The 13,038-nt window shown below is 44.1% G+C and overlaps 1 protein-coding gene across 1 annotated transcript in view; it reads right to left on the bottom strand.

The window, feature by feature from the left end:
- Positions 1 to 13,038, bottom strand: part of TENM4 (teneurin transmembrane protein 4) — a 569,696-nt gene that overhangs the window by 97,827 nt on the left and 458,831 nt on the right. The window contains exons 15-16 of the mRNA XM_049780241.1: positions 9,202 to 9,387; positions 1,674 to 1,700 (exon numbers count right to left, since the gene is read on the bottom strand). Coding sequence (XP_049636198.1) covers positions 1,674 to 1,700; positions 9,202 to 9,387 — 213 coding nt within the window. The remainder of the gene's footprint in view (positions 1 to 1,673; positions 1,701 to 9,201; positions 9,388 to 13,038) is intronic.

Here is a 13,038-nt window from a genome sequence, read left to right as displayed (position 1 = left end):
AAAGTTCCTCCTTGGTGACTCATGATAGAGGACAGAAGGTGAAAAATACAGACTAGACCCCAATTTTGACTTTGCTATTTGCTGAGAGGGTGACCCAACACTAGTCACTTAACTTCCTTTTCCATGTAAATTGTGTAATTGTACTTGCTCTCTTAAAAACTCATAGGACTTTTGCTGATGTGAAAAGGTCACATAGTAGGAGAAAACATTCCACCCAATAGATGGCCACGTTATTACATGTAATGCACCCTTTGCTAATGACAGTGTATGAACTGTCATTTTAGAGAGGCTCAAACTCTTGCTGAAATTAGTTCATTTTTACTTCAAGGTCAGCATGTGAAGTGAGAAAACTTGCTTTTCAACATTAGATATCCACGTGCTGGATCCACAAGTCATGCCTTTGCTGCCTTTTACAGAAATTTCCAAGTGAAAAGCACTTCATTGTTTGTGTTTCCCTGCAAACCCTTTTTAGTAAAATTTAAAAATAGTAGCTCTCCATGATTAAAAATCAGTTTAACCTTTCTTAAAAATTCAAAAATTGGGCATGTGATAAATTCTTTTTCAAAAGAAAGGGGAAGGGAAAAGACTACGATGGCATAATAATCCAGTTCATATGCCTGGATTCCTTGAACACAATTCCTGCCTGCATGCTGAACAGACTCTTTACTTCCCCTGAAATTTACACCAACCTATAAATTACCATTCTCATTTACAATGACTTAGGAGAAGTCACTCTCTACAACAAATTTGGATTTAGGATTTGGACTCAGACCCGTCTCCAGTGCACCTCTAATCACTGAGCCCAGATTCTATTGAGAAGTAACAGATGACTCTGGCATGGTAATTCTTCTTGGAGTGTGGAGTTCTTATAAAAACATAGATCTTATCATTTGGAGACTTCTTAGGATCAGGAGGCCTGTCTTATTTGAGGCAAGATTTAAAATGGAAAGCACTGCATAGGTCTCTGAAAATCCACCGAGTGATCCCTAAGAGTCAAGAGTAAGCCCTGAGTATTGCCAAGCAAAAACCAAAACCAAATCAAAATAAAATAAAATAAAATAGAAGGTATGTCTCTGCCTGGAGGGGAAGTTTACCAAGAGCAGTCCTCCTTTGCAAAAGAGGAGAGCATAGATTGTTCTATTGAGGGCATGCACAAGGCTGTACTCCCCCGCCTACGCTGAAGCTTGGCATAGTTTTTAGGCCATGGACCCTGAGAAGGAGCAGACTAGAAAAGTGTTTAACTTTCCTTAGCTTGCTCTTGGGTCTTATCTCTGGGGTCACTCCCTGCATTTTAATTCTGATGAATCAGAGGCCCATGGGATGGGCAGATGGTATGAGATGAGGTAGAGAGGATTGGGTATATGCATGTATGCATGTATGAGGAGGGAACAACAAAGGTACAATGTTCCAGCACAGACAGACTGAGCACGTGTGTGTGTGTGTGTGTGTGTGTGTGTGTGTGTGTATGTGGACACCTTTGTCATCTTGCCTTCCTTGTAACCCCAAACTCATTTCCTGGGCAAGGTGTGCCTAACAAAGCTGCGGATGTGGCAGCATTGAGACTCCACGTTGATGAGGCATAGCTATGCCCTTATATACATGTCACATTTTCTCTGCTCATACACAAACACACACACAAAGACAATAGGAGAAGAGAGGAAGGAAGACCATACCTTTAACTACCCTATCCAGATAGTGCGCTTGGGAAATAAAAGATAGCACATTTAAGGTAGGATCGAGTGAGCACAAAACTGCCTGCCACAGAGTCATGCTGGGCCCAGGACAGATTGAGGTGGGTGTACCCATGTTGGGAGCAGACCTGTCAAGGCGAGGGAAGTGAAACCAAGGACTGAGTGAGATGAGGCCAAGGTGGGAGGGGGAGCAAGCACATTTCTGAGAAGGGTCCCAAAGGTAAGTGCATTTGGAACTATGACAGGAGGAACAGGGAGGCACATGGAGCAAAGGGAGGATGGGGGCTATGAAAGTGGCCATCCCTGCTCTGCCACTTAGGGAACACTAGGCCAGTCCCTTCCTAACCATAAAGAAGCACCTGACTTCTTTTTATGGGAGGAAGCATCAGGAATAAGCCAGCTCTCTGAACAGAGGCATTCTTTTTCCCGTGACCAGGAATTGAGAACAAAGTTTAAGGTGAAATGTCTCTAGTAGACAATAGGGAAGGCCATCTTGGGCCAATATGTCTCTAGATCATGTTTGCTACTCTTGACATCTCTGTTTGTTAAGAACCCCTGGAGATCCCCATGCAGAATACTTGGGGCACTGAGTAAGATGCAACACTCCTCATACATCTTACACCAAATATGCAGGCAATGGATGGCACTGTGAAAAACAAGCAAAAGAAAAGACAATATTTCCTTTCTCAGGTATTGTTAACATAAAAGACAGAATGAGGTGTGATCTGCTTTCCAGTGGAAGAGTTAATGTTGAAACATGGATTTTTTTAGAAGTGTAAAGTCTGGCTTTCTGGGGGACAATCTAAGGGTGGCCTGAAATAAACCCATTGTCCATGTAAAGGGTACCTAGTTGTACTCCCAGGATCAGCTTTGGCATTCCTACTTCCCAGTAAATGTTCCTACAAAAGTCACAAAGGGGAAGATGCCCTGGCGTCCGATGTTGTCTGCTAGGCTGGCCTTGTCCTCACAGCTTCATATCACATAGGATTAAAAATATCTGTGGGCTAGAGCAAGATCACAAGAGACCACAACTCAAGAAGCTCCAGGTTTCTAGAAATGATCCCATTGTTACTCTCCTCAAAAAAGCAAATGCCCTCATTTTCCGCCATCCTCTGGATAAGATATGTGGGGTTGTGGCTCATCAATTTGTATTTGACTCAAAAGTCTGCTCGGTAACAGGTATGGTCTTGTTCAGATTTCATGTGGTTTCAATTTCAAGACAAAATGTATGGTCAGAGGTTCTAGAGCCATATATACACTTGGGAAGGGATTTGACCTGGGCTTGCATGGACCCTTTCATTTTTTAATATATAGCTATGATGATGCTAGAAGGGGAAGTGAGGGAGTGTAGCTTATTAAATCATCAAGAATGAAGAAACAAAGCTGAAGAAAGGCAAACAATGAAAAAAACTGAGTAAAATCACATAAAAACTCTTGACCAAAGTGAACATTTTCTTGGTTCTTGCTTCATCTGTCTTGGTTCAAAACACCTGGTTTGATCAGCTGTTTCTTAGATGTGCCATCAGAGAACCTTTGATGGGTTGCCTCATGGGGTTCTAAGCTCAGAGAGTATTCTCAATCTTAAGATTACAGTTTTCTGGAGGGCTACATCAGAAGGTTCTTGCACTAACTCTGGATCCAGTCACAGAAGAGTTCAGATTGTTTTCTTGTATTTGGCCAGAATGATAACTCAGCTGCACAGACTTTTGGGGCTCCAAAGGGCCAGTCACTGGATAGAGTGACCACATAAGAGTCTCAAACCAAAAGAACTTTGGTATTTCCTATATAGAGAATCCAGCAATGAAAGAAAGGTTATAGCCACCCTAGAACTTCATCTCTTTAAGCCCAGTGGCTGATTTTAAAGCTCTTGCTTTCTCTTATAGTGACATTTCATTAAAAAAAAACACACACACACACACCCTCTATAGTGATAAATGGCTCTGTTCAAAGTAAATATGCTTTGAATGTCTTCAAAAATACTTACTAATTTTACCAAAATACAGTCAGGAATAGCAGCCAGTGAAAGAAATGGAGGCAAATATGAATTGCTACCAATTCTAGCTTTCAGGATACATGCAGTCATTCAAAACTTCCAAGTTTTGCCAGTCCAGATCAAGGGACACCATCCCTCACAATGACTTCAAGACATATCATATATGTCTATATGTCTATATATGTCTATAAATCTTCAAGAATTTCTCCTTTTTATTTTGTTTCTTATCCCTACTATATTTATGACTCTAAAATATAAAGTACTTAGAGTAAAACTTCTGCTATTTGTGATTTCCTTTAAATTCAAATATTTTGTAACATTTTGTCTTATTCTAAAGCATCAAAATATAAATTTCTCTTTCATCAGTAAAAAAAAAGGTGTTTTCTAGGAATGATCTAGAGCTTTCTTGTCCCTGACCATTTGTAAAGGTAAGAGACATTTGGGACTGGGGAAATCCAATGCCATATTTTTCTGTATAAATTATATTTTCTGAAGTTTATATTGAATTTGTTGTTTGAAAATCTTGGACCATATGCTCTTGATAGGTCATTTACAAAGTCATTGTTGCTTTAAAGAAAAAATAGAAGAAAAGATGATGCAAAGTGTTGGTTTGCCTTGTAGTCAGGATGCAGGACACAACCACATTCTTCTAAGCATTTCAGGATGAAGCTGGTGGCAACAGTTTCCCTCTTGGGCAATGTTCTTCCTTCCTATCTTTCACAGATGTGTTCTAGGCACTGTCTCCATTCCTGTCACAGACGTGTGGAGCTATTGATGACAGGCATATTGATGATATACTCTTTTTCTGGCAGGGTCGGGAACTAGTCTGAAAGATCCTGGATTTCCTTAACAGTTCCATAACCTCTGTCCTTGACTCCATCACACCAACAAAAGTTTCCAAAAGGCCCTCTTGGGTCATCTTAAGATATTCCATTGATAGTGTGAATATTTGAACACAAGAGGCTTTGTGTCCTTATTTTTCAGAAGCCTGAGGTTGACTGATAGTTGGATCATTCATTGAGATGTTAGTCCCGGTGAAAGAAGGTGAATATCCCAAGCAATGTGTGGGAGCATCGGGTTTTACAACACGTGACCAAGGATCAAAAGACACATTCCCATAAAGAGCTGGAACATCAATGCTCTTCTGTCTTTGAACTAAAGTTTTGAGTATTAGCACCCAGCTCCTGTTCCCTGAGCAGGACCCATAAAACCCTGAAACTTCTCTCTAATCTCCCCTCTGTTGCACAGGCAGCTGACATTTCCCTGAAGGATTTGTTGATCCAAGCCAAGTTCTTGTTCTGATAACTTGGGGGAAAATCCCTGTATATTTTCTTTCTCTTTGTCAATCTTTGCCTCTCAGGCCACACACAGGTATCTCTGGGACATTAGGGGTTAGGGCTGGGGGTGGCAAAGCCAGATGGCTTTCATACAGCTGCTGATAGTGAGCTCTTGGTAAAGGACTGATTATACACAAGAGAGCTGAGTGCTCTGTCCAAAAGTGGACTGAGAACTCCAGAAGTTCCTGTGGCTTCTATTAGTAGTTTTTCTTTGCTGTGAAGTCTGGCTTTACTGTATCCGAGCAGTATTTTACTCTTGGAGGACGCTGTCTCTTAAGGATTAAGATCTGTAGTGTTGGACAGTTCTCCTGAGATCTAGTAAACTGGAAGCTGACATTTCCCACATGTGTTTTGAGACTTTATAGACAAGGAGCACTGAGGTGAATAAAATAATTCTAGTAGGCATGTTTCCAAAGAAAATGGAAGAAAGAAAACCCCTTCTTAAATTTAACAATCGCTTTCACCTTTCTCTAAGGAAAGTGGAGACCAAGCCTAAAGCTTAAAAGACCCATAAAAGGTCCTGGAAATGATGTCCAGTAGTATGAGTTTGTTGACTTAGTACTGACCATTTCCTGAAGGAATAGATCCATCTTACCTTCTCTCCTATACCAGGAATCTGTTCCCATGTGTCAGTGTGAGCATTAGTGAACAGCTTTTTAATTTTTGTGCTATTTCTAGGAGCAGGTGGTTCTAATTCAGGTAATCAAGTTGCTGTATCTCTGCAGCCATGGAGAGGGAATTATATCCTCAGGAGACTCCTGCAGTCCTTCTGCCAGAAGAACCCCAGGAAGGTGTGGTCTGCCCAGCAAGTTTTTCCCAAGACCTTTCTCAAAGATGCCAGAATCATATAATTTTTACCAGGAGGAATTTGGGGGCCTATGTGAAAAGGCTTGCCTTTTGACAAAAATACTGTCTTTAAAGAGGATAATTCTATTAGCCTTATTCTCAGTCTGTAATTCAAACCTTGGAGAAAAATCAAGAAGTTACTAAAGAAGAAAAAGTAGAATGAGCCCTCTTAAGAATCTATTTCATTCCCACTGATACTAGGTGACCTGGAAAATATCACTAGGGTAAAAGTTTCTTATGCTGAGCCTGAGCCCAAATAATCTGTTTTCCTCTTGGGACAGGTCTTTCTCTTGGCAAAGGACAGCAGAGCACAGCAAGCAGACTGTCTGTGCTCTGGCTTCTATTGCATGTCTGGCTTTTTCTTGGCCTAGAATCTAAGTCAGGTCTCTTAATTTGATGTGTGATCACATCTAATAATAAAATCTGACAAGGGAAAGAGACTTTCCATATCTAACTTTGTTCATCAACAATTTTGACTTTTCCTAAATGAATCCCCTGTGGAAAAGTCTCCCTGAAAGTAAACAAAGGGGGAAATGCTTCTCATTGCCACCCAAGATGGAAGAGTGTCTCTTTCTTATTCCTATTTCAGAAAAAAGTGGTTCCTCCCACTTTGCTTCCTTCCTTCGCTCCCATGATCTATTCCCTGCTATCTGACAAGGTGATTGTCAGGTTCCTCCAGCACTGGGTTGAGGGGTAAACTGGCCATGAACAGAGATCCACCAAGAGCAAGGTGCCATGCTGGGAGATGCAAACAGGCTGGGGGCTACATGCTCACCACACAGGGGAGGAAGAGGGTTCCAGGTCAAAGTCATTTTATCAGAGCCACTATGACCATTCCATTACTTCTTCAATGTCCTGTGACATTTTTATGGCATTTGTGTTTGTCAAGGTATTCACTGGATTGTGTGTATTTGCCTGGATGTACTTCTTATCTGGGACAGAATCTCTGTAATTCCAATAGGGGTTTTTCCATGAAGGAATGACAAGGGTGTGTGGGAGAGGAGAAAGTATGGGGATTGGCTTCTTGGCATCAAAACAGAAGGGATGAGGGGGGCTCATAAAATAGTACAGTTGCTGTTTCCTTGCACATAGTTAACCTGGGTTTGATACCTGACACCTAAAGTCCTCTGAGGCAGCTGGGAATAAACCCTGAACACAGCCAAGGTGTGACCTGAAAACCAAAAAAACCAAAACAAAACAAAACTCTGAAAGAACACCAAAACTGATGGAAGTTTTATTAAGTCAGGTTAATAGTCACAAGACACCAGGTGAAGCCTCTCATGAGTCCTCTATGACCAAACTTAGAAGAATGAAGCCAGATCCCTCAGCACTGGACTCAGGTGATATGCCTTTTTATCTTCTCTAAGTATGACATGAGCAAATTTATGGGGAAGGTGGTGAGGTGAGTTGAGGACTCTGGAGGAAAATGACAAAACCAAGTGCAAAGGGGAGGCTTCCACTTTGAAAGATTGAACTGTCCTTGGCCATCTAGAAATATGAATGTGGGGAGAAACCAGGGCTTACAAGCAGGGTGCCTGGGCTAATGAGGTGTAATTTAAGGGTCTTAGGGACAATCTTAAGGTAATCAGTTGGGGTCATTACCCAGACCATCTTATTGCCCCAGTCACCCAGCACCACATGGTTGGTCCTAGGGAGTGGGAAAAAAGGCAAGAAGATTGCAGGCAGGGCAGCAGCTCTGGTTACATTGTGGGTGACTTGGAGGACAAATTTCCCTGATTGAATCATTGAAGGCTAAGGTCTAGGTGCTCCTGCGGTCTGTCATGCTGGCTGAACCAGCAGTTGTGAAGAAGCCTATACCAAGGCTCAGGAAACCAAGCTTCCAATTCTGCTTCTCAAAATTCAGTCAACCTTAAGCCTCAGGTCCTTAAAAAAGGATGAAAGAAAAATTGTACCTTCACAGGGCAACTTTCAGGGGTATGAAACTGAGGCCACAATCCTCAGCACAGGGACAGGCACACCATGACTATGCTGACACCAGAGGCTACTACTGTCTTTAATTATAAAAAGTGGAAAGTGTTCCAAAGCTATTTATAATCCAAGTGAGGCTGCAGGAACCATGAATACAAGCTACTTTAAGGCTATAAAACAAGGCAAGGGACTAGAGAGATAGCAAGCATAGAGGGCAGGGCACTTGCCTTGCACATGTGAACTTGGGTCTGATACCCTTGCATCCCATATGGCCCTCCAAGCAGTGTTACAAGTAGTTCCAGAGTGCAGAGCGAGGAGTAAACCTGCGCATCACTAGGTGTGGCTCCAAAAGCAAAACCAATCAACCAACAAAAAAAGCACAAGGGGAATGAAACCTCAAAACCAGTAGGCAAATAAAAAGGGAGCTCCATGTGCTTGAAATCCCTTTGTTCCTCAAAAGCTTCGAGCTGGTTTCTTGCTCTTAAAAGAACACAGTGGTGACTTTCAGAGCTGCTGGGGAACCTACTTCCTGCCTCCCAGAGTCCCCTGCACATGGTAGGATCACAGACCTTGTCTTTAGACAGAAGAAGAGCAGATGCTGAAGCACAGACATAGGAGCCAGTGGATTCAATAAAGAACATTCGGTGAGTGCTCGTTCTAGGATAATAAACTGAGAGAAATGTCTGGCTGTGTTTAAAATCAACAAAAGCAGCAGGAAAGGCACAGAGAAGGGAACAGAGCGATCAGCTTGTTTTGAAAGCTGCCAACAGCACTGCTTGGGCAGGGGATAGTGCCAAGGAGACCCCTAGTCTGAGGGGAAGGAGAAGAACCTAGATATGGAGGAAGCTGAGGAAGGAGGGTGGGGTTCCCAGGTCTAATGGAATGCATATGTGACTGAAGCACAAAGCAAGCTTTTCCCTGGACTGCAGTTTCTCTGCAGTCTGGAGAGCTTTAGAGCTCAGCACTGGACAGAATGGCAATGCTTGAAGAATGTCTGCATTTACTGATCTTTGTGCAGGTGCCAGTCTGTGCTACGCTCTTTACTTGCTTCAGTAGCCCAGTTACAGGCAAGGAATCTGGGGTTTGGGAGGCATTGATCTGGCCCAAAGATGAGAAGCAATGGCCTGGTTCTACGAGCCCATTTCTTAGCACTGAGCCATGCTGCATTGAGTCTGGCTAATGCTAATCCATGGGGCATTAGAATCAGTTTCCTGGGGCTGAGAAGTGCAGAGCATAAGCAAAAAGGTTTGAAAACTCTTGGTTGTGAGTGAAGTCTAGCAAATGCCAGCCATAGGGTCCCAGATGAAAAGACTTTCAGGCCAGTTCTCACATGCCCCAGGGTTGGCACACACTGGGGGTGGGGGATTCAGAGAAGCCAGAAAGAGTCCCTGTCCTCCCATCTTACCGATGGTGCAGTGCTCGCCGTTCCAGCCAGGGCTGCACTCACACTTGCCATCTCGGCATGTTCCGTGCTCGGCGCAGCGTGGATGGCAGGCCCGCTGGTCGCAGGCTGCCCCCATCCAGCCATCTTCACAGCGGCAGGTGCCCCCAACACAGACACCATGGCCGCCACAGTCAGCAGCACAGATCTCTGCAGGGGAGGAGGAGAGAAGACACAGCAGAGATGAGTGAGCCATTGTTGGGGCACAGGCCACACTGGGTCACCTACCTAGGCTGCTGGAGCATCCCTGGCTCAAAGCTCACAATCTTCCCCAGTGGGGCTTTGCTTCAAGAGGGGACAGGTTCCTGGGCACCAACTTTCTCCTGTTCCTTTTCCAACAAATGGGCCTTATTGGAGGTTCTTCCATTTTTTCTTTCATTTGTCAGCCTGTCCCCATTTCAGCGCCACTTCCAAAGGGGACACTTGAGAGCAGATGTGTGGGAAAGTCAGATTTAATTAAAAACCAGTTGTGTGTGAAAAGAGTGAGGACAAGGCCCTGGTGGCCTGGGCCCAGCCCAGCATCTGCAGTTCTGGCTGGAACATAGATGGGGTTGTGGGGCTGCGTTTCCATTTGACCTTCTTTTTCTTTTGGTTTGAGGTGCTCAGATGTGACTCTCTGCTTGGTACTTGGGGTCACTCCTGGTGATTCTCGAGGACCCAGGTGGTGTGGTGATGAACTCCAAGCTTCCTACCTGCAAAATCTGCTCCATCTCCCTGCTTGGACTTTGTTCTAACTGAATTGGGCTGGGGAGGTGGGGGGAGGCTTCACCCCACACCCTGAGGTATGCTCTGGGTGCTGCAGCTGGGTTTCCACTCTCTGCTTCACCACCCCCGATACCACCATGTATGGTTTAAATGGCCTTTCTGATCCACACTTGGGGCTACTTCACAGCCACTTCACAGCCAGCTTGGAGTTGTCTGGCCCTCACAAAGGCCCATGTGTGCAGCGGCGCAGAACCCCATGCTTGAGTCACCACCCTCGGGCTCAGGGCCAGCACGGCTGTGCACACAGATTGTGGAAGCTTTGAAAAGCCTTGAGCTCTGCAGCTACCACCATGCTCTGCCAGGGCCCTGATGGAGACTGACTCAATTCTGTGCTTTAGAGTCTGGCCAGTTTCACTTGAAAATACCAATGTCTTTTATTTCTTTCCAACTAAATCCACTGGTACTATGTCCAGGGGGTCCCTCTTTTTCTTCCTTCCTATAGTGAGTGGCTCTACAAGCTATCTACAATCTAGCTCCTTGCAGAGGACACAAAAACTATATCAAAGCCTAGAGGTGTAGGCCCTCAAATCAGCTCAGACAATCATGTTGAAGGTATTCAAGAGTCAAAAAGAGAACTGTCAGGGTCAGAGAGATGGTACAGTGGGGAGGACACTTACCTTATATGTGGCTAACCCAGGTTTGCGCATCAGTACCCTATATGGTTGTCTAGCTTGACGGGAATGATGCCTGACTGCAAAGCCAGGAATGAGCCCTGAGTACTGCAGGTGTGTGACATGCAAACAAATAAATAAAAAGTAAACCCAAACACAAAGAAAATGAACAAAAAGTAAAGAACTGTGAGAGGGCCACAGAGATAGTGAAGCAGGGAGGGAGCTTGCTTTGTATTGCACAAATTTCCATCCCTGCCACTGTATAGGACCTCTTGAGCACTTTGACCATGGAGTAAGAAATAAGACCTAGGACAGCTGGGTGTGGCCCCAACCTCCTCAGGCCCATAAATTAAAGAGAGCTGGAATGCCTCTTCCTACAGGATGTCCCCTGACCCTACTACTCATGGGTACCATCTCAGCATGGAGCTTGTGCACACAGCCACTCTTGGGCAATAAGGGTCACTTTTATAGATATAAAGAGCCTGACCTGAAGTCAAGGGTCTTGGATTTGGAACCCGACTTGAGAATTTTGGGGCTCTGTAATTTGGGAGGCTCCATGTCTTAGCTGTGTTGTGTAGTTGCCATGATAATGGCCATTAGAGCTGAGGGTTCTCACTGGAATGAGTGACACAGCAAGTGCTCTACCTGCTGTACTATCTACCTCTCCATGCAATCTCCATCTTCAGCTCAGCACTGCAAAGGCCAAAGGCACTGTGGACTTTGCAGGCTGGGCTGCCCTTCCCTGTAGGCCCATTAGGGAGGAACAGTTTAGTTTGTTTAAATTTCCTTAGCACCTTTCCCAGGTGGCAGTTTATGGCATGAAAGTCAATAGCAAATAGCACTTGCATTCAGAGGTGTGAGCAGGACAGCTGCAGGCTACTGGGGCCACAGGCTTGTACTGCTGTAGAAGGCTGGAGGTGGGGAGCTAGAGAATAGAGATGGGTCTGCTTGTGTTCCACTGACTTCAGCTCCTGACTCATAGGGAGTCAGTTGGTTCAATTTTTAGCTCTGTGACCTTGGAGGCATTTGGATGAAGATGACCTGGAATCAGATAGGAGTCCAAACCAATTGTGTGAGGCAAGGACTCCATCTCTCTGAGCTTTTGTTTTCTTCCCTCTAAGATAGGCTCATGCAGTGCCTAGTATGTGGTAACCCCAATAAACTCATTGATTTATCAATTATCCCAATAATATTCCACTATACATATTCAAAGCCGAGACTGTGTGACCTGGGAATACAGAGGCCTTAACTAAAGCTCTCTGTGCTGGACCACAGGATACAGACCAATTACAACTGATCTCAACATACTGAGGAATATCCAAGTAATCTACTTCTGTTACTGTTGCACTTTTTTGCTTATAAACAATAAAAAGAATCCAAGAATTTGTCCTTGGCTTTGCATCTTACTGGTCAGGTAATCTGCAAATTGCAAATGATAAAATTACTTGAGATTCATTTTGCAATATTAAAAAATAGGGGTAATAATTTTTACTTCACTAATATCAGGGGATTTGTATTAGATTAAAGGAGGTCACTCAGAGGAAAACCACTTTTGGCTGGGTTACACTAAGTTTTTACAGTTTACGCACAAGTAATTAAATCACACAACATGCTATGAAACACCAGACTATTTTCCTTTTTACCCCGTTAGAGGGGAAGATCCCAGAAAGCATGGGCCATGTGCTCATATGCAGGACTTTCTCTCATTTTAAAAATCCTTTCTACTATGCTATAAAACTGGTGTGTCCTGAACTACGATGCTGGGTCTAGAATAGAGAAGACACAGGCTCTCCATGGAGAAAAACTGTTCTTCCTGCAGATCTTGTGATCAGTTTGTATCTTCATGTAAGAGCCTGGGCATATTAAATGGAAGAACATGGTTAGACAGAGGATTCAAGACACCCAATCTCTCTATTCTCCCCTGGAGATTCAGAGCATCTATCCAGACACTCTGGTACAGATTGTGCCTGGGTGGCAGGGCACCTCTCTGTCAGCCTTTTACAAGCTGGGTTGTAAGTTCTTACACATTTAATGCAAGGGGCCTAAGCAGGGTGACCTTGATGTTTATGGGGTGCTGACTGATGGTAACACAAGACGACTGGTTTCTGTCTCCTCTGCAGATGGTCTCTGCCCCAGATGGAGCCACCCATGATTCTTGGAAGAGGTGACCCAAGCTGCCCTGATCATTTAGCTTCAAGTTGCAGGCCCAATGCTATTATTATTTTTTAAAATACAATTGATCTTGAGGGGGGTGTGTCCTTGAAATGAAAGGATCCTTCCTTTTCTGCAGAGACACTAAGACAGACAGTGGTTCTTAGAGCAGTTGGCAAATCCCAGATTGTGGAGGACTTGAAAATTCTTGAGCTCTGAAGCTACTACCATGCTCTGCCAGGGCCCTGATGAAGACTTTGACTCAAGTCAGGGC

This window comes from Suncus etruscus, chromosome 9 (genome assembly GCF_024139225.1).
Source record: "Suncus etruscus isolate mSunEtr1 chromosome 9, mSunEtr1.pri.cur, whole genome shotgun sequence".
Taxonomy (NCBI): Eukaryota; Metazoa; Chordata; class Mammalia; order Eulipotyphla; family Soricidae; genus Suncus; species Suncus etruscus.
The sequence above is the reverse complement of the archived record's forward strand: the minus strand, read 5'-3'. Positions and strand labels throughout refer to the sequence as shown.